General features: G+C 35.3%; 1 protein-coding gene across 2 annotated transcripts; it reads right to left on the reverse strand.

Annotated features, from left to right (window-relative positions):
* Positions 1-942: 942 nt before the first annotated feature.
* Positions 943-20358, reverse strand: LOC110093005 (CDPK-related kinase 5). Of its 2 annotated transcripts, none has more exons than XM_020817741.2 (11): positions 19404-20358; positions 18613-18743; positions 17620-17661; positions 17402-17510; positions 10684-10741; positions 10255-10551; positions 5445-5557; positions 3085-3192; positions 2909-2971; positions 2644-2811; positions 943-1568 (listed from the first exon to the last, which is right to left on the reverse strand). In XM_020817741.2, the coding sequence occupies exons 1-11, from the start codon at positions 19968-19970 to the stop codon at positions 1428-1430; spliced, it is 1797 nt and encodes a 598-aa protein (XP_020673400.1). In that variant the 5' UTR covers positions 19971-20358; the 3' UTR covers positions 943-1427. The 2 variants fall into 2 exon arrangements, with proteins under 2 accessions (XP_020673400.1, XP_020673399.1); XM_020817740.2 differs by having other exon boundaries at positions 10684-10762; positions 19404-20352.
* Positions 20359-21794: the final 1436 nt, after the last annotated feature.

The following is a 21794-nucleotide window of genomic DNA, read 5'->3' on the forward strand; positions in this document are numbered from 1 at the left end:
GCCAAATAATAACATTTTAAAACTTTTTTTGGTTAATAGTTGTAGAAATTTATTTTTCACTGCCCTATATAATATGAATATTTATTTATTTATTTATTTGGAAATATTAAATGTTATATCTTAATAATATAGAAATCAAGAAATATGAGTAGTGAAAAGAAGGCATAAATTTTCAACATATATTGTACCATTAAAGATTTTGACATAATAATTATAGTATTATAAGGAAATGGAATGAATGACCATATTTTATAGCAATGAAAATAAATAGAGATTTAAAATAGAAAAAACATAAAATCTCTGTTGAACCTCTCCTGTTTGCGTATCACACCATGACCAAGAAATTTGTTTTTCTACTAAACTTGGGCAAAAAAAAAGGCGTAATATAAGTAGCTCAAATATTTTAGATTCACTTTGAAATGACCTGCAAATGTTCGCTATTAAAAGAGAAGTATAATACTAAATTAAATGTTGCAAAGATGAGGATGTGCAGGTGAATGAGTGGCTTTACTTTTAGAAATATGATACAAAATGAACATATTCATGAAAAGGTTGGAATAGCTCCAATTGAAGATAAGATTAGAGAGACATCTTAAATGATTTGATTATATAAAACGGCGGCTTTCAAATGACATAGTTAAGAAAGTAGAGGTATTAGATTGACTTATATTAAGAAATGTATAGATAGACCTAAGAAAACTTAGTTATAAAATATCAGAAATGATTTTTCCTTAGTATATTTAAACAAGAATTTGACTTTTAACAGAACAATTAAAAAAAAAAATTATATAACCAGCCCCACATAATAGAACAAAAGCTTGATGTTATTATTGCTGTTGTTTTTTTTCACATCCATATAAGTGCCGCATGAAGTTTGAGAAAGATGAAGCAAGCACAAATTTAACAAAGTAGCATCACATACAGTAATGTTAAACAGTTAGGTTGAGATAAAGTAAGCATCAACAGCACATAAATTTTGATTTACTTGCAACAGTAACGTTTAACATGGGAGTACAAGTTTACTCCTGAAAAGACAAAGCAGGAAGAAAATCATAAAAAATGAAGATAAATCCTGATCCAAACAAAAGAATATATACTCATCTACAGCATTTTACATTCTGATAACACAATCTTCACGAATTATCTTCCTGATGCTCAAACTATGGAGAAAGAAAATTTGGAATGGGACACTTAGATTCCACAAACATATAAACCATTATACCTGGAGAAGGATGCAGCTTGGTGTGAACAATCTTTCTAACTCGCTACAAGCACTTTTAATTCTATGGCTCTTTTTCTTGACTTTTAGGCTTCATTTGGGATGGCTTGATTACTGCTTCGTAAAGCAATTTTCTAGTATAAAAATTAAAATTTTGTACTAGAAAGCTGCTTTAAGAAGCAGTAAAAAAGCCGTCCCAAACGAAGCCTTAATGCGCCTTAATGAAGGCGTGGCTCGAAGGACCGTGCAATAGCTTAAGAAATCCAAGGAAGCTCAGTTTGCCATCAGTGTGCCTGATCCAGTCATGGAGAACGGCATGTACAGGGACTGAAGGGCTCAGATGAAGTTCCTGTCCAAGAAATTGCCAAAATTGGTAACCTCTAGTAATATCCCAGCAAAAAAAAAAAAAACATAAAGACTATTTGTTCCTTGAAAAAATGTCAACAATTGTTCTAGATGGCATTTGTATCAAACACACCAGAAGACCAGTAAATGCATGTTGAATCGGATGCTTAAAATTCAAGAGGGTTGATCATCTCATTCAGAGTTTTTCAGAGGCAAAAACATTTACCAAAATTATAGTTATGGCTTGATTAATATGATAGGAAACACTTGTATATCTAAAGTATTTCCTATCAATCTTCGGAAAACAGCGAGAATTCTCCACAAAAATCCACACAAAATCACGAAAACAGTAGATAATTTGTATGATTTGATGAAATAGAAACGGAAAATAGCAAGATACAGTTGATCCTAAATTCGAGAGGAGGATCAATCTCTAGCAAATCTCTAGATGCCGCTAGAGCCCAAAAACCTAAAACTAAGAGATCTCAAATTTGAGCCAAATTCAAGATGCCCTAATCCTAGGAAAATAAACTATTTAATGCATACAATTCAAAAGAAAATCTCTAAACAGTCCCTACATTCAATTTCCCTCCTAAGCTTCATAAAAAATCATTCCAAAACTGCTCTTTTTGAATTGGTGATTTGATCGGCATGCAGTTGGCGGAGATTGGCTGAGAGTTCCGCCTCTATTGTTCATAAGCCGGTCCGATATGGACCAGCTGGACTGGTCTAACATAATAACAATTGAAATAGAAGCTACAAGGACAGACAGTGAGGATCCCAAAATCACAGTATACTCCTATAGGACAATATGGTTGCTTTAAGTTGAAAAATGTTTGGAAAAACAATGGTTTAAGATTCCATCATTTCATTGGATGCAATTCAAAATCAACATGAATGTTCAAGTATGTAAGAACCTTCAAAATCTTCAAAAGTGAAGACTTTATTTTTACAGTTCAGAATGAGTGGAAGCAAAATAAACAGTTTTAAAACATGTTTTGTTATCTACCAGCAACAAAATAAGCCCCAAATAAATTTTAGTCTCAGAACTGCAAGTTGCATAAATAAGAGGTACCTACCGAAGCTAGTTCCTCAATAACTATAGCTCGATTTCCATCCTTCTCGAAAAGATCATAAGCATGACGAGCATGCTGTTCCCATCTATCAAGACCTTCAAGCTGATGTACGCTCAATGCAGCTGCACAAAATTCATCAAAATCCATTCTTCTATATTGAAGAGCGTTCAACTGGCAGATAAGAAAATAATCTCCAAGCTTGAGTAAGAAGAAAATAAACAGTACAACGTTAAAAAGAAATTTCATCCACTATAAGAGAAACACGTACAGAGGTTAGTATGTCTTGAATACGTGATTCCTTCATTGCATCAGTTGCATGTTTCAATAGTGCCTGTCAGGGAGAAAATGGAGCCAACATGCCCAACAGCCACTAATTAATCAAACAGTAGGAATTATACCAGTGCTCACGGATAAAACATGAAATTTTTTACTTAAGAAGCTAACCATCCTGATGTTTTCAAGAGTTATGCACCCATTTTTATTTGGTTCCAAGAGACTGAACTGTCCTTTAAGATAAACAAGGTCGTCCATGGTTAATGTCTTCGAAAGGGCCTGAAGCATTTATAGATTTCAGCACCACCGCATTCAAACTTCAAAAAAGATAACATACAGAGCATACAAAGTAACAAATTTTGCTAGGAATTCAGACAACAGAGAAACTGCTCAAGCCATATGCACAAATGACTTCATTTAGGTATTATCATCATCTCAGAACCTGCTCAAGCAATATGCACAAATGACATATTAAAGGTATACTCATTCATCTCCTTTGAGTTGATCATGATATGATCAAGATATAAAAGGAATTGAAGTCAATGCCCAAAGCAATTGAAAATCACTCCTTACAGTAAAACATGTGTTCAGTCACACTTTCATGTTCATCATCATTAGTTTTATGCCAACTATTACGGGTTTAATCGAGTCAAGTTGCATTCTAGTCAATCCCTTCAGGTTAAGCTAAAGCTTGAGTCCATCTCTCCTGCATCTCTCCTGCAAAGACCAAACTCAATCCGTCACCTTGCTCAAGCTCATGGAGCAGCTTGTGAGTTGTGGGAGAGATGAGGTTGTGACAGGGAGGCGAAGGAGGGGTTTTGCGAGCTGGGCAGTAGCCCAAGGTGCAGCATCATGTTGTTAGGTAATGCATTGGCGACATAGGAAGAGAAAAATAACAAAGAGGAAGAAATTGCAGCAGATGTAGTGGCTGCTGCACTAGTGAGAGATGAAAAAAGGAAGGATAAAGAAGAGCAGTTGACCTCTCTGGCCTGCTAACCTTCTTGAGGAAGAAACAATGGTAACAGAGATGGTAATTGAGAGTTGGAGTCACGGGTCAGCGTGTGAGTAAATAGGATTTAGAGCTTTTAGTTTTAGGCTATTTCATTTTGAAAAATTTTAAACCTTTCATGTTAACCCTATATATGTTTATTTGTAAATATGCCTAAAATTTCTTTTCATGTCCCATAAAAAAGCCAGCTTTTCAAACCACTTAGTTATGTTCAGCATATTCATAGGTTGAGCTTAACTCGCAAGCTCAATAAACTCGACTCGCATGATCATTAATGAGTTGAGCTCAAGTTGGCTTGACTTGCTTACACCCCTGTTTGGAATAGGCTAACTTTTAACATGTTCTGCATGCTAAAAATCACATATCATAATCTTCCTTCTCTTGGAAGTTACAAAAGATTAATAGTTTAGATCATAGGGATATTTAGCAAGTTATTCAAAATAACAAAATTTATTCACTAAGAAATAAGAAAATACTATACATGGAATAACTATATATTAAATTATGCAATGCTGATTTCTTAACTTTGAGGCATGCACCTCAAACCTCACGCGTATGCCAAAGTAGTGTGAGGTGCACCACAAACTAGACCTCACCTTGGTATGCATGAGGCAAAAGCCTCAAAAAATTAGAGTTAATGACTTTTTTAACTTGAATTACTTACCAACTAAGGCCCTTAACCCCCCTCCAACACACAAAGTAAAATTACTAATTTGTTGTTGATTACTATTGATTAGGAAAGAAGAATGTTGATATTGAAGAAAATGAGGAAGAAGGTTTGGAGAACATGGACACTATTGATGAGTAAGCAAAAGAGAAAAATGATAACTCTAACGAAGACCCCTTGAGTAATGGAACTTATAATTAATTTCTTGTAATATTCTTAATTTAATGATAAACAATAGGAATGGGCAAGAGAAACTTATTTGATCTTTTACTTTAATTTGATATCTCCGTTACTTTGATGTTTGCATAATTGTATTACACTTCTACATCGCCCAATTTGTTAGTGAATATATGCACAATTTATTAGTTATAGCAATGTTAGAATATTAATTAAGTTATTTTTTAATATATTAATAGATTAAGATGTTTATATATTACTTCTTCACTTTGACTTTACATAAATTTTTTATTGTGAGGCTTAAGTCTCAAAATACCCTAAGACTTGCATCTCCGTCATGAACGAAAGACACCTCAATATCCAATTACGTTATTTTAAACCAGAATCCTTGTTGATCATTGATAAGCTTTGAATATATTAATGAAACACAAGCTTATCAATCGTTTCCATCCAGTAACAGTGTTCAATTCGTTATAGCTAAAAGGTCAAAGAGGTATTTGATTAGAACATTGGAGGAAGTAGCAGTAGAAAATAAAGAAATTAAGTGCAAGCTACAAAGCAACATACAAAATGTGTAAGGCAACATCCTCATGTCTGCCAAATTTAACAGACAAATGAGAAAAAAAAAAAAAAGAGATAAGCCACAGAACAAACGTAACAGAAGGGAAATGTACCCACCCTTAAAGCAGCCTTGCGCAAGGAAGATGAGCGCATGTAGACTTTCATAAGTCGAAAAATGAGGTTATCAAGGGGCACTCTAACATTGTTGTAACTCCTAATCCAAGGGTGGCCTGAACAAAAATAAAAATAAAAATAAAAATTAGGAAGGCATGATGAAAGCGAGGCCTTAAATAGTAATTCTGAAACATTAAGATGACCTAAAACACTGTTTGTAGTAAAAGAAAATATTGGTGATTTAATTTTTTTTAAACATTTATAAACCCAGTTATGCAAAATTAATTTGATTTCAAGAAAACAAAAAATAGAAACAAATCTGCATGGATAACATAAAAGATACAAGTGTTAAATGATTGTAATAGTGATATTAGTATGCAAGAAACAATTATGGGAGCTGAGTTAACAGAGACGAGATGAATATGATTTAAGGATTTACATAATGGATCTAAAGAAACGTAGCAGAACTTGTAATCTGACCAAATTTCTGATTTTTTTCATGGATATTGGAGCTATTTTGTCAATTAGATTGACTTATTTTATTCCACTTGGTCAATTCAATGAACTAAATTTATTAGCAATTTATTATCAATTTGTTTAAAAAAATTAACATTTTTTATTGATATTTATAATTATGAGAATTCCAAGTCACGCAAGTCAGTTTATGGGATAAATAAAATTGTTTTTGTGGATTTGAACTTCTTCATCCATTATGAAATTTTTATCCTTGATCAAGTGAGACATGAATTTCAAGAGAGTTTATCTCCTCAGACAAGCCAAGGCTTGCTTATTCTCATCTTCTCCATCTTCTTTATTTCATTTTCTGATTCATTTTATAGTCTGTAAGCAACAATTTAGACCAATTTACAGGAAAATTTGCTTCGAAATTAAAATCTGTTGTCTTTTTTCTATGACTTTCAAAATTCTTTAGCACTCCCAACCTCTTGCAATGATTCTTTCTTTCTATACTAACACAAATGTTCATGAAAAAAGTAAAGTTCGTGAAATAATAAAATTAAAACTCGCAAGTTAGTTTCACCAATCGTGAGGGCTTTATTTTTCCTCATCATCCACTTCTCACTCCAACAACACCACCCCCCACCCCTCCCCCCTCTCCATACTTTCGCAATCTTCACGAAAAAGTAAAGCGTAGATAATGGAACAATAAAATTAAAACTCGCAACCCCCCACCCCCAACTCCTTCCATACTTCTGCAATCTTCACAAAAAAGTAAAGCGCGGATGATGGAACAATAAAATTAAAACTCGGAACCCCCAACTCCTTCCATACTTGCAATCTTCACAAAAAAGTAAAGCGCGGATGATGGAACAATAAAATTAAAACTCGGAACCCCCCCCCCCCCCCCCCCATAACAACAACAACAACCTCAAGCCTTTGTCCCACTACGTGGGGTCGACTACATGAATCCTTTTTCGTCATTGTGTCATGTTAAAAGTCAAATTCTCATTTAAATCTAATAAAGAAATATCATTTCTAATACTTTATAACCAAATCTTTTTAGGTCTAGCTCTACCTTTCTTAACATAAGTCAAATCTAATACCTCAACTTTCATAATCGGGTCATCATAAGGCCTCCGTTTAATGTGAGTATGTGATCAAACCATCTAAGGCGACTCTCTCTAATCTTATCTTCAATTGGAGCTTCTCCAACCTTTTCACGTATATGCTCATTTCGTATCCTATCTCTAAGAGTAAAGCCACTCATCCACCTAAGTATCCTCATCTCTGCAACACTTAACTTAGTATCTTTATAATAAAGGTTTCCTATTCATACAAGCAACAAGCCATCATTTTAAATAACTATGAAATCATTCATTACAAAAAGTTTCACCGCACACAAGAAAAGAATCCCGAAGATATTAATCCATTAAACGAATTTTTTTTCTGATTTTCAAAAGCTTATAGCACTCCCACCCATTTTCCACCTATTTTTTGACACAAAATAGCAAAATCAATTCCTACAAAATAAAAAAATTATTTTTTACGAAAAAAGTAGAGTTATTGTTCATGGAACAAAAAAATTAATACTCACAAGATACAAACTAATGGCTCACGTGAAAAGTAACTAAACCCATTGCGAGAGCATTATTTTCATATATTCATCCTCTTCTATCCTCTAACAAACCTCTGTTGACTAAGAGAGAGAGAGAGAGATAAATGAACAAAATAAACAAAATAATGAAAAGGAAAAATCGAAGAGATTTATGTCTTCATGATTTTGATTCAACCCCATCTCAAATAGTCGAACACCAAAAGACACAACTCTAGATTAAGATAACTGCCTTTTAGTAGTCTAAGCAATAAGAGGGAAAAAAACGAATGGAAAAGAACTTATGCTCTCTAATCGAAATCCTCGCCTCCCGTCCGAGCTTGAACAACCCCCCTAGCCAGCTTCATTCATATCTTTGCACGCTCAAACGCGGGACCTACCTCAAATCTTCGACTTTTTCACGACATCCGAACCAGCCCGCACGACTGGTTTCGCCTCTCACAAGCCGCCAATCAAACCGAGAAGCCTAACTGAGCCGCTTTCGCACATCGCCCATGCTACCACATGCCAAAAACGAGCCCGCCTACCCACATCAGACCTACCGCCTCTGCCTTCACACGCCCAGTCCACCTACTTCTCTCCTGTCATGCCTCAACAGTCCTGTCACCGAACTGATTTGACCGACTCCCCGTCTCCGATTTCACCCAACAAGTTATTGCTTGCTTCCTTTTATAGAGAGATTATAACAATTCACATGTTTCTTACCATAGGTGAACTGCCTCAGAAATTATACATGCTTATTGTCTTGTTAATCGAGCCCTCGGCCTAAATCTTTGACATTTATAATTGCTCTAACTAACAGGATTTTGAGCAATTAAGTAAATCAATGTATAATTGAATAATTATCATTATTATTTTATATAAAAAGCAATAGGTATTCGCCGATTCGAAGACTCGCGCCATGATTTTTAACCATGGCGGATGGTTTTAATTTTTGAAGACCTGCGCATTTGATTTTTAATCAGGACAAATGAATTTGATAAATAAAAGACTTCGCGCAGTTGATCTCTGATCTTGGTGAGATGATTTTTAAATTAGAAGACCATATGTCATCGACCTTAGGTCCGAGTGGAAGAAACAACGGCAAATGCCGTCGGGAGGCTGCTAAAATTCCTCATAAGATTGCATAACTTTTCTTTTGGAGTGTTTGAAGTGTTTGAAAAGCAGTGATTAATTCGATTAATTAATTAATATGAACTTTTAAACTAATCAATCTAATTAAAGTTTAAAAAAAGCATAATTTATTTCATCATTTAAATAATTAAAACATAATTATATATATATATATATATGTATATATAAATCAAATTAAAACTTTAATTAAAATCCACTTAATCAACTTTAATAATTAAATAATCAATAAAAATAATAAAAAACTTAAAAGTTCGACGGCATACTTGGTGAGATGGTTTTTAATTCACTTAATTTAATCGGGGCAACACTTTCCATTGTTTCTTCCCACCTGGACTTAAGGTCGACGACGTTAGGTCTTCTAATTTAAAAACCATCTAGCCATGATCAAAAATCAATTGTGTGAGGTCTTCAATTTATCAAATTCGTCTTCCCGGATTAAAAACCAATGACACAAGTCTTCAAAAATTAAAATCATCCACCCTAATTAAAGATCATGACGTGAGTCTACGAATAGGCGAATACATGTTGTTTTTATATAAAATAATTATGATAATTATTCAATTATACACTGATTTACTTAATTGCTCAAAATCATGTTAATTAGAGCAATTGTAAATGCAAAAGATTGAGGTTGAGGGCTAAGTTAACAAGGCAATAAGCATGTATAATTTTTGAGGAAGTTCACCTACGGCAAGTAAACAGACGAATTGTTATAATATCTCTGTAGACGGAAGCAAGCAAGTTACTTGTTGGGTGAGGCCGGAGACAAGGAGTTCGGTCAAATCAGTTCAACGGTTGGATTTGGGGCTGATTGGCGTAGGTTGGGGCGTGACAGGAGGGAAATAGGCATATTGGGCGTGTGAAGGCAGAGGCATGTCGGTCTGATGCGGGTCTGTTTGATGTGGGTCAGACATATGAGAGGCGAGCTCGTTTCCGATGTGTGCAGGCGAGGGTGATATGCGAAAGTGGCTCAGTTGGGCCGCTTGGTTTGATTGGCGGCTTGTGAGAGGCGAAACTAGTCGTGTTGACTGGTTCGAATGTCGTGAAAGAAACGAAGACAAGCGGTAGGTTTGGCGTTTGAGCGTGCAGAGACGGGAATGAAGCCAACTGGGGGTGTTGTTTAGGTTCAGACGATAAGTGAGGATTTTGAACAGAGAGTGTAAGTACTTTTCTATTCGATTTTTTTTCCTTAGCTTAGACTACTAAAAAGAAATTATCTTAATCAAGAGTAGTGTCTTTTGGAGTTCAACTGTTTGAGATGGGGCCATATCATAATCACAAAGAGCTACATCTATTCGATTTTTTCTTTTCATTATTTTGTTTATTTCATTCATTTCTCTCTTTTTTTTTAGTCAACACCCTCCACAAAAGCTACATATTCTCCACATAAAAGGTCATTAAAATAAACTAGGATAAGATGTGAAAAATGAACAAGATCAAAAATTTAATAAAGAAAAGAAGCAAATCAACTAAACAGTTTAAAACTAAGCCCACATATAGCTAAAGGTCTGCATGAGGAATTGCAGGCATAAACAGTTTATAAAGCTAAGAACAAATACTTTGACATAATTAAGTAGAGAAATTTGAAGCAATTTCAAAATTTCTTACTCAAGGCCTGTGCAGCTGTCATTCTTCTTCGTGGATCTTTACTCAACAAGCGCTTAACAAAATCTTTAGCTTCAAGAGACAATGAAGGCCAAGGTGGTTCATTAAAACTTGGATCAGCTTTCAAAACTGCCCTGAAGATACCAGACTCAGTTCTAGCCCAAAAAGGACGACTACCACAGAGTAGTATGAAAGCAATCACACCAATGCTCCATACATCAGCTTCTGTGCCATAGGATCGATGCAGGACCTCAGGTGCAACATAGTATGCACTTCCAACAATATCATTCAGCCTCTCATCTGCAATCCACTTAAGCAAGTAAAGACCATTTCAAAAAATTAGCATGCATAAGTTCCAAATTTAATATAATTAAACTGCCAAAGCTAATGAGAATAACAAGGAAAAACCAAGGGTGACCAGTAGGAACAAACCTGGCTTCACGAAGTCCGACAGACCAAAATCAATAGCCTTCAACTGTGAACTTTCTACCTTGGAAGTAAAAAGGAAATTCTGATGAAGCCAACAACCAAAGTTAAAATCTTGTAAAAATCTATACAGCTTGGAAGAATTTTGCAAAAAAAAAAAAAAAAAGCTTTAAGTATACGGATGGCCACACCATCTACATATATATCAAAAAATTACAATAAAGAAAATTCCCTCTAAAACTCCAAAGCAAAAAGAGAGCTCCATTTTGAAATAGGGTTCACTCAAAATTTAAAAAAGTTGTTCTTTAAATAGAGAAAAAAACATTTCTTTATTTAAACTTTGTAAGTCCAAAAAAAAATGGCAAGGTACATCTATCAAATTAATTTAATAAATCATCAAATTTATATACCAAGCACTCTTCTAACAATCCATATCTATTCATCTACGTGCATATTACTAAGCTACAATGAGAAAGAAAGTTCACTCCAAAATTTCAAAACAACAAGAGAGCTCTATTTTGAAATGGGGTTCTTTCAAAATTTGGACAATTTTATCCTTTTAGTAGAAAAGAAACATTTCTTTATTTAATTATAAAAAGGTCAAGTCATCCACAAAATCTATTTAATATATAATCAAATGTACATATCATAAACTCTTCAAATTATCCACATACAAATTTTAAAACCTAACATATGGTAAAAGCTCAGTTTTAAAATGAGGTTCTCTTAATTTTTGAACATTTTTAACATATCTAAAACAATTTACATATTAGATTCTACTTTTGTTCAACTCTTTTTCCTTAGCATACATAAAGAATTAATTTGTAAGAACTTTTCTCCTAATTATTCAAAAGTCTCTAATCTTAACAAAATGCAATTAACCTATTTATCTAAAATAAAATATTATAAGTTTAAATGTTATAATATTAATAAAATAATGCTTGCAAATTATTATTTTAATCATTTTATTTTTTTAATTTACCATATTATTAAAGTCACAAAAAATTTGTTAATTCATCCTTCTAAATTAAACTCAAAAATTGACGTTTGCTTGATAATCAAATCAAGAGAATTTATAACTAAATTTGGCTTAAGTCAAGATAGAATTGAATGACTTTGAACTGATCTCAAGTCAAGGATGGATAAGCTTGAGATCTAATAGTTAGTGATCCTATAAATAAGTACCCTAAAGATAAATGAAGAATAACTTTTTAAAATTAGTTACATTACACCTTTTTTTTTATTCTCAGATGCATAATATGGGGTTACCTTCTTATTGGCTAATATGAAAAGACAAGAATCAAATTCCATAAAATTATCAAATAGCAACGCAACAAATAATCACATCATAAAATTTGACGAGTTTCATCATATAATGAAGAATTATAACATTTGGACTTAGATGAAATAACAGGGAGAAGTACAGGACAAGTTTGTGGTCCTAACTAGCACAGAGTGACCGCATCAAAGTTGAAACGGACCAATAAAAAAATGCCACATGGATAGAAAGAATGTCTAAATGAATGGATGGGTAAATCCCGGGTTCTAGAAATGACACTAACTGTAAAGAAATTACTATTAGATACTTATAGTAGTTTCTTACTTAGATATATGGAGACAGAGTGATGAGTTTGTTCTTCATTTAAATAATTGGAAGTGAATTACAACCTTATTCACAACTAACCTAAGTACCTAGACACAAATGTGGATTAACATTTATCACATTTCATTGCTATATTTTACTAATTGAAATTCTATAGCTGCAGCTATTTAAGATCAGGTTCAGTCACCATAAAAATCAGTCACTTCATAAATGCATCACCTTTCTTCACTAGGGTGAGAGAAAAGGCCCATCTGAAGAAAGAAATATAATTAAAAATATTGCATTATCCAAAATTCATTAAATATCTTTCCGTATAGGTATCCGCATAGCTTTATGTCCCAAAAGTTCTAAAATAAAAACAAAATATATACTTATTTAAAGAGAGAAAGTGACCTCCAAAATTTATTAAAAAAAAAAAAAACAATGAGCCCTTTTTTAAAATGGTCCTCTTAACTTCTAAAAATTTTATGTTATTAAAAGATAAATTTGAATGGTGGGGTGATGAGGACATCGATCCAAGGTTCAAACATGTGTATCGCCGAAAGCATCGCAAATCGATGGCCATGATTCAGAGCTTATATTTCTAGTTGTTTATGCATTTTATTTTATGTTTTCCAATTGTACCCTTATTTTGAGTTGAGTCATGTTGGGGCCCTGAGGGTAATTTAGTCTTTATTTCTTCTTGTATGCTTGAGACTTATATATATATATATAGGTCTTTTCTCTTGTAATAGCTAATGAATATTTGAATGAAATTTTATGTTATCTTCTTCTTATTGCATGAGAGCTAGAGAAGGGTGATTGAGCTCAAGGTGAGCATTTGCAATACCCACCAGTCGTTGGAAGCGTCCTCGACTCGTAGTTCAAGTTATCTTATTGTTTTCTTTTCTAAATTTTGGTTCTCCTTGTCTCCACGCCAATCTCCACCCGAGATCCATTCCTCCAACACGTCATTCACTCGTTTCCACCACTAAAACTCCAAACTCCGTTAAAAATTCCCCACCCAAACCCGTCGGCCATTCCCCTCTTCCTCCATTAGCCGCCGGCCACCCCCCCTGCCCAAGCCATGGTGACGACATCAGTCCTCCTAACGGTTCCTTGATTGTTGCCTAGCAATAAATAAAGGAGTTAACGAATTTTGAATTTCGAAATTTGAAATTCAAAAACTTTCTATATTCGAAAGTTTCCAAAAAAGGAAAGTTTCGAGTTGATCCACCCCAAATCTCATGACATGTGGATTTATTAATTTTCATCCTAGGTGGCATCGATCCAATTCGAAAGCGCATACTCCCTCCCTAATTTCCCTCTCCTCCTCACCATGCCGCCGGCCCTATAATGGGTTTCCCCCTTTGATTACCTCTTTAATGCCACATCATATTTGAAATTGAAATTGATTTCAAATAAAAATTTCCCTCCCAATTTACTTAATCCTAAAATTAATTTCAGGATTGGGAATTAATCCCCTCCTCTCCCCTCTCTTGGCCGCCGGCCTTGCTTGGGATCAATTCCCATTAAATGCCACTTTATGGCATTGATCACAAGAGGTTTGGGATTCAAATTTTAAATCAAATTCCCTCCAAATTTACTTAAATCTGAAACTAATTTCAGAATTGAGTAAATCCCTTCTCCCCCTCATCTACCCTATACTTGCTCTCCCAATCCACCCGCCCCTCTCTCCCAACCTTGGCCGACCCCTCCCCTTTCCCTCTCGGGTGAAGTTGGATGCTCATAACACTTGAATTCAAAGAAGAAGAGGACTACGCCGCCCCTCCCCGTGTAAATGACGCATGGCGGATCCTGAGCTTGATAGCAGATTCATGTATGACATCTACGGCGACATTCACATGCAGTAAATGGAATTTCTGCTTTATGATTCCCATTCAGATTTCGGTTTTCCATACAAAATTTTTACTGGTGGTTGCTCGTTTCTCATCCTTGATGTTTCCTAGACTGATGATTTATCTTCTCAAGAGATGGTTTCTATTGGTTACTTGGGGTGGCACATTTATGTGGGCAATTACCTTTTTTTCCCTATATATAGATTATAGGGTTATTTTGGTTGCTGGAAAAGGAGGTTTTGTGAAGAATGTTTGGAACAAAAATATGTGGAATTATATAGCTTGCAAGCTATTATATCTTCTATCTCCTTATCTCCTAAAAAAATCGTCTTTGACTTCTACCTACTTCTTCTCTCAATGGTTTCCATTCCACTTGTATCTATCTTCTCAAGTTTTTATAAGTTGTAGTGTCTTTGTTTTAATAATTTTGTTATCTTGTTTATGTTTGCCTATGTTTTAAGGAAGAAAAATTGTATTCTAGTTTGCAATTTTAGTGTAGTGTTTAATTTTTGTTTGCATCAATTTGGTATCAAAGAACTAGGTTGTCCTGTCACCTTCTTTCTCTTTAAAAATTAAAAACAAAAAAAAATGAAAAGTCAAAACAATCTACAAGTTAAAGTTCCTATTCAAGATGAATTTGGTCCTACAGCTTTTGAAGGTCCGTTAACTATTCCTTGGATTCCATAGGATAAATTTTCAACAACAAAATGGATACCACCTCAAGCATGTTCTTCTAATCCACTCCAAAACGAGCTTCTCAAAATTCGAAGACAATTGTATTTATGTGCAAAGAGAGATGAAAATAATAAACATCTACTTCAATCCAAGTTTGAAAAGAAAAGGAAAAGATTCAAAGGAAGTATGACAATTTAATTCAATAAACGAAAAAGGTGCATTCGGAACAACTTAGAGGTTCTAAGGCAATGTCATCAGGGGATGAGATTTCTCCGCCTGCGAAGAATTGATGTAGGCAAAGCTAGTTTTATTTTCTTTATAATAAAGTCGTTTCCTTGCTCTTTGGTGGCTAAATGGGTATTTAAATTTTGTTGCTGATTTTTCCTTATTGGGCCTGGCCCATTTCTACCTTGTTGGATGGTTGCTTGGTGTTCTCCAAACAGGTTTCGGATTCCCTGCAGCCCTTGGTTTCCCAGCTGGTTTCTATTTTTCGGCAGCCTTTGGTTTTCCTAGGGGTGTCAATATTTGACACGACCCGAAAACCCGACACGAAAATTTCGGGTTCGGGTCACCCCGAATCCGAAACGGGTCGGGTTCAACATTTCGACTCGTTTCAAAAATCGGGTCGGGCTCGAGTTAACCCTTTGACCCGAAATTGACCCAATTTTGACCAGAAAACCCGGCAACCTGAGATTGACCCCTTTTTTACCCGAAAATGTTGCTGATTTTTCCTTATTGGGCCTGGCCCATTTCTACCTTGTTGGATGGTTGCTTGGTGTTCTCCAAACAGGTTTCAGATTCCCTGCAGCCCTTGGTTTCCCAGCTGGTTTCTATTTTTCTGTAGCCTTTGGTTTTCCTAGGGGTGTCAATATTTGACACGACCCGAAAACCCGACTCGAACCCGACACGAAAATTTCGGGTTCGGGTCACCCCGAATCCGAAACGGGTCGGGTTCAACATTTTGACCCGTTTCAAAAATCGGGTCGGGCTCGAGTTAACCCTTTGACCCGAAATTGACCCAATTTTGACCAAAAAACCCGGCAACCTGAGATTGACCCGATTTTGATCCGTTTTTTACCCGAAAAAAGAGGAGATAGACCCGTTTTTTACCCGAAAAAGAGGAGATACCCATTTTTTACCCGAAAACTAGCAATTTTTTGTTGGAAACGGGTCATTCGGGTTGTGTCGGGTTGACCCGGACCCGAAACGGGTCAGGTTCGGGTCAGGAAAACTGACCCGTTTTCAAAAACGGGTCGGGTTCGGCAGTTTTGGGTTCGACCCAAACCCGACCCGTGACCCGAAATTGACACCCCTAGGTTTTCCCATGCAATAAATGGAATTTCTACTTATGATTCCCATGCATATTTCTGTTTTCCATACAATATTTTTATTGGTGGCTGTTCATTTCCCATCCTTGTTGTTTCCTAGACTGATGATTGATCTTCTCAAGAGGTGGTTTCTATTGGTTACTTGGGGTCGCACATTTATGTGGGCAATTTGGACCTTTTTCCCTATATATAAGGTTGTTTTGGCTGCTGAAAAAGGGGGTTTTGTGAAGAATGTTTAAAACAAAAACCTGCGAGTTTATATAGCTTGCAAGCAATTGTCTTCTACCTCCCTATCTCCAAAAAAATTCTTTTTGGACTTCTACCTACTTCTTCTCTATATGGTGCTCATTTCACCTGTATCTTTCTTCTCAAGTTTTTTATAAGTTGTAGTGTGTCTTTGTTTTAATAATATTATTATCTTGTTTATATTTGTCTCTGTTTTAAAGACGAAAAGATGTCTTATAGTTTGTAATCTTAGTGTAGTATTTTTTTGCTGCATCAGCTATATAGCTCATCTGCTAGTGTAGAAAGTCTTTTGTTGGTCGAGGTTTGCCTAGTAATTGCCATCCTCGTGATGTGCCCTTCCACCCCTACTCTATGGGGTACCTTAAACAGAGGACACTATGGTACCTCGCCAAGCTCCTAAAGTCAAGGACCCAAAAAACTGGTATCCTATGACTATTTAGATTGGATTACACCTATAAACCCTAAATAATAGAACTATGGATCTAAGTAAAATTTATGTGGGCCCTAAATGGTGAAACTACAAATCTTAAGAAGGTTTACCCTCACTTCCTCTAAGCATGTAGCATAGTATTCTTACAAGATATGAGAGATCATATGCAATATAAAATTTAAATGCAACCATATGACATCATTCATTGGGAATTCTCTCAAGAGATCGAAAGAGGTAATTGCCAAAAGTCCATGGGGGCATACACCTATAAGAAATTTTAAACCAATAACATAAAATCATGTTTAAAAGTGAAATTTCAGTGGATATCTAATGCTTAATCTACTACCTAAAAATATATATCATCCTCGGATTCCATGTAAGGGGTGAGTGAGCTCTTTTGGACACCATTAAATAATCATATAAGACAAGAAATTTTTTCTTCAAAAAAATCAAAAGAATGAATAATACAAGAAATTTAAAATGGGATGGTGCCCTTTCAAAACAAGTTCTAGAAAATTTAAGTTTATTTAACCAACTTATGGAAGTAAAGAAAAACCAAGAATCCAAATTGACAAAGATGATAGCCAAAACAACTATTACTTACCTCTGGTTTAAGATCACGATGAACCACTCCTTGGAGATGGCAAAATGCAACAACCTTCAATATTTGAACCATGACAGTTTTTGCATCTTCTTCTGAATATTTCCCTCCCCTATTAAAGGCAAGGTGCACCCATGACAGTAAAGTGGTTACAATTAACCAAGTCAAGCCAGAAATTTGATTCTTAGATGGCATTGTACAATGCAAAAAAAAAAACAAACCTTGAAAGTATTCTATCCAAAAGCTCTCCTCCTTCACATAATCTGAAATAGATGAGCTATAACATCATAATCTAATGGAAAATTATATTAGATGTAACGCACAACAAAAGTTCTGAGAGGGGCAAAAAAAGATTTTTCATATTTGAAAGGATACAAAAGAAAGACACTGCATAAAAAAATTACATCTTTAAAAGTGTAAAATAAAGGCTTGGTTTGGTGTGTTCTAATGTAGCTATGTAGCATTTTATTTTTGAATTATATTGACCAATTCTTGCGCAGATGTAAGAGCTGCTCTGCCAATGTGTTTCCTATGGTCATGAAACCGTAGATGAGATAAATTGAGCATCCAGTCAAATCAAAAATGTTATATGACAATTTATTGGAAAGCAGAGTAGAAGAAAATAATTAACAAACTTGGCCTAAATTTATTTCAAGATACCTAATACAGATTATTAGAAATTGATATATAAACATCACCACAGCAGTAGTTCATTGTAATAGAATATTCGAAATATATGTCCTCTGTGAAAGATTAAACTAAGAAGCTAAAACAACAAATTAATAGAAACCGTTCCTGGTCTAACAAGACAAGTGGAGACATCTTGAACGTTACTTATCTATAATGCTTTTCAAGGAAATGCATGGTTTCAAATTTTCTACAAGAAAACTAAAAAACTTTTACACTTATCAAATACAAAAGAATACTATGAACGATGATTGGTCACTCAACCAATACACGTTTGTGCTAAAATAGATGCTTTTGGAAGAAAAGCGTACTACGATTGCACCAAGAATATTCAAATACTTTTGCATCAAAGAGGGTACTCAAGTATTTTTTGACTGGAACAAATAAGTAAAAATCTTCTCTTGATTGATACCAAGAAGAAAAAGATAGCCATATTCAAATTGTTTTGGACATCAACTCTTTATGCAAAATTAAGAGTGAAAATGATTTTTTATCTGTAAGAGGCATTTAACACAAAACAGACTTACTCCATTATTATGTACACATTTTCGCTGTCTTCGTATGCATCAAAAAATTGGACAAGATTGTCATGCCCTGTCAAAGCTCTCAAAATCTTTACCTCTCTTCTTACATCCTCTACAGCTATGGAAGTAGTCATCTGCCAAAAGAGAAAAACTCATCCATTAAACCCAAGTCAGATGATTCAAGCCAGTTTAAAGACAAATTATAGAATTATTATTTTTTCCATTTTATAATCTAGAATCAAGGCACCAACAAAGTAAATAGCCGAGATAATTAATGTGATTAGTCCACTATAAAGCTATAAGCAAATGGGTTTGGTTACTTAAAATTTATATAAATGAATCAAGTACGCATAGTTAAGGGGAATGATAATAGTCAGAAACCAATAGTGAACGTCTATTGATATGGTGATTCTCAAATACTTTGATCAATGAATAAAAAAGAGAGATTGGATGAGTTAGGCTCGAGGGCAGGCCTAGCTAGATGGTTAAATTGTCTTCACAAAGACCTAAAGGTAACTATTTGGATCAAGAAAATAGCCTCTTTGCAATGAAAGCGGGTGAGGTTGTGCAATGCTCCGGGCCTACATTGTGAGAGCCTCATGCACTAAAGAATCACCACCGCCGCCGCCTTCCACTGAGAACAAGGCTGTTAGCATAAATAAATAATCATTTTCATGAAACCAGCACATCAATGGCTCATAAAAATATTATCAAATGATTAGCATACGATGCTGAAAAATGCATCATGGAAAAAACCGAATCTGACGACCTAGTAAAAAGGAGTGGTTTTGAACCTTGGCCTTGGGAATAATTTTAACGGCTACCATCTCTCCCTTAAGCTCGCCCTTCTTGGATCTTGCACAACAAGTATAGCCAAAATGCCCCCTTCCCACCTCCTCCCCAAGCTCATACTTGCTCTCAAATCCCTTCGAGAACCCAAAATTTTTGTCCAATGCCACTGCAGAACCACGGCCCACCTCGCCATCACTAATCGCAGCCTCATTGGACTTCAGCAACCCCTGCCGCCTTGCCAGCAAAGCCCTGATGTGCTTCGCAGGTGAGGGTGGCAAGAACGGTTTGAAGAATCTACCAGGAGTCGCACTTGCAGAGACCCTACCATTCGATGGTGATTTCTTCCAGAAGAGGCTGTGCGCGGGGCTGGGAGTGTAGAATGGAAAGAACGGCGAAGCCCACGGTTTGCTTCCGCCCTTCTCCTCCGCCACTGCTTCCTTCCTCATCCCCTTCTCCTCCTTTTCCCCATCCTCATGCTTCACCTCCTTGTCCTCCTTTTTCTTCGAAGATGGAGAATCGGAGCCGCTCTCGTTCTGTGGTGGCAACGGCTTCCCGCTGCAGATTCCCATTCCTTTCAAACAGGTCGAGGAAATAGGGAGAAGAAAGCAAAAACCCGAACCCTGCCCTAGCTCACCACATTGCTCTTCAACTCCTGTCCTCCACTCTCTTTAAATCTCTTTGAAGGAACATCAGAAGAGACGCATTAAGAGCATTCCCGGCATTGCTGTATTCCACTACTCGGCCTTTTTCTCCAGTAAAACCCTAGTGGAGAGAGAGAGAGAAGAGAGAGAGAGAGCGCGTGTGCGCGAGTTCTCCGTAAATTGTTGGGAAGTGGAGATGCAGGAGGTTTAAAAGCTTGGAGGACAACAAAGAGTGAATGAAGAAGACGCGCACTGGTGACTGGACCACTTGAAGAGGATTTACAACCCACCCCTCTTCAGGAGGTGACGGTACCGCGATTTGGACAACGAGCAGGAAAGCGAGTCAAACTCTTTAGTCTTTAGCCTGTCCTTCCGGTAAGGCTATTTAAGCAATAAGTTTGATCGAATTGAATGCTTGGTGGAAGAAACTGTGAGTGGAAATGGTGTCGTATCCCGGTGTTCCGCCGGATACCAATAACCGTTCGGAGAATTAACTGGAACAAATCTTCTTGCTGATAGGCTGAAGGGTATGGGGACTGGATAGAAGTTCGTTCTTGAGGATCACCGTGATATTATTTTGTTACAAATGCGAGATGCCGTTCCCGATCCCGTGAAGGGTTAATATCAGGAGCACATGTCGAGGTGAGATTACCGACAGTGTTCGAAGCCTCATTTATGGATTTAAATTACCAGTTAGGTACTGTTATAAAGGAAAGATAAAAGAGATAGTGAGAAAAAATAGATCAAGATTGCCCTTTTAAGGTAAAGTTAGGGACCATATGAGGGGAAATTATTGGGTGAGGTCATCGGATTTGTTTGGAGTCCAATAAAGATGCGTCACATCACTTCCTACTCGGTACTAAGCAGTACCAAGCAGCACCGAGCTCAGTACTACTCAATATCAAGCTCAGTACTGCTCGGTACTCAGCACTGTGAATATCGAACGTAAGCTGTGTTCGATGACCTGACCCAATAATTTCTCCCATATGAGAGATATGTGGGGAAAATATTTTATGCGAAGTTCGAATAAAAATAATCATTCGAATATGTGAGTGTCTACATACAATATGTGTACATAAATATGACACATACTGTGTACGTTATGTGCACAGTGTGTATACTCACAGTACAAATTATTTTTCTCGTTCGGATTCTTCACAAAATAGTTTATCTCATTTATGACCACGGTAATTTTTTTATAAAAAATGTTTATAAAATTATTATATAGAAATTAATATTTTAAATTTTATAATAAAAAATAGTTTTTTCGTATAATAATTTTTTGGAAGCATCAAAAAAATATTAGCTAAATAAAAATTGTAATTGCTGTATTAAAAATAAAGTAGTAAGAAAGTTGTCGCAAATGAAGCCTTAGGAAACAGGAATCTTAAAATTATTCTTTTTTTAAGATAAATTTAATTTATTAAAATTTAATAATACATGCAATTTATAATAAATTTATTATTTTTAGACTTATCCCAAATTATCATAAACTAAATTTGGTCAATTCTTATGTTAAAACCATTTTGAGATTTGTAATATGTAAGAAATCAAATAAATTTTATATTACACTTAATTTAAATCAAATTTAATAATTTTAACATTTATTTTTTTTATCAAAACTTTATCAATGATGTATTAATGTTTTTATTTATAAATCTCTTTATATCTTTCTCTCAATGATTTAATAATTTATTGATATGTGAAGCTGAATTTATTACTTTTATTATTAAATCATGTATATTTTTTATA

The sequence above is a fragment of the Dendrobium catenatum genome, unplaced genomic scaffold, assembly GCF_001605985.2.
Source record: "Dendrobium catenatum unplaced genomic scaffold, ASM160598v2 fragScaff_scaffold_53, whole genome shotgun sequence".
Classification (NCBI taxonomy): domain Eukaryota; kingdom Viridiplantae; phylum Streptophyta; class Magnoliopsida; order Asparagales; family Orchidaceae; genus Dendrobium; species Dendrobium catenatum.

Bases quoted from the DNA above. Each gene is read 5' to 3' on its own strand.
- LOC110093005 (XM_020817740.2), bottom strand. From the start codon at position 19,970: ATGGGAATCTGCAGCGGGAAGCCGTTGCCACCACAGAACGAGAGCGGC. The intron at 17,662-18,612 runs GTAAGTCTGTTT...CATCTATTTCAG, and splicing joins AATGTGTACATAATAATGGA to ATTATGTGAAGGAGGAGAGC. The intron at 10,763-17,401 runs GTAAGTAATAGT...TGGCTTCATCAG, and splicing joins ATCGTGATCTTAAACCAGAG to AATTTCCTTTTTACTTCCAA.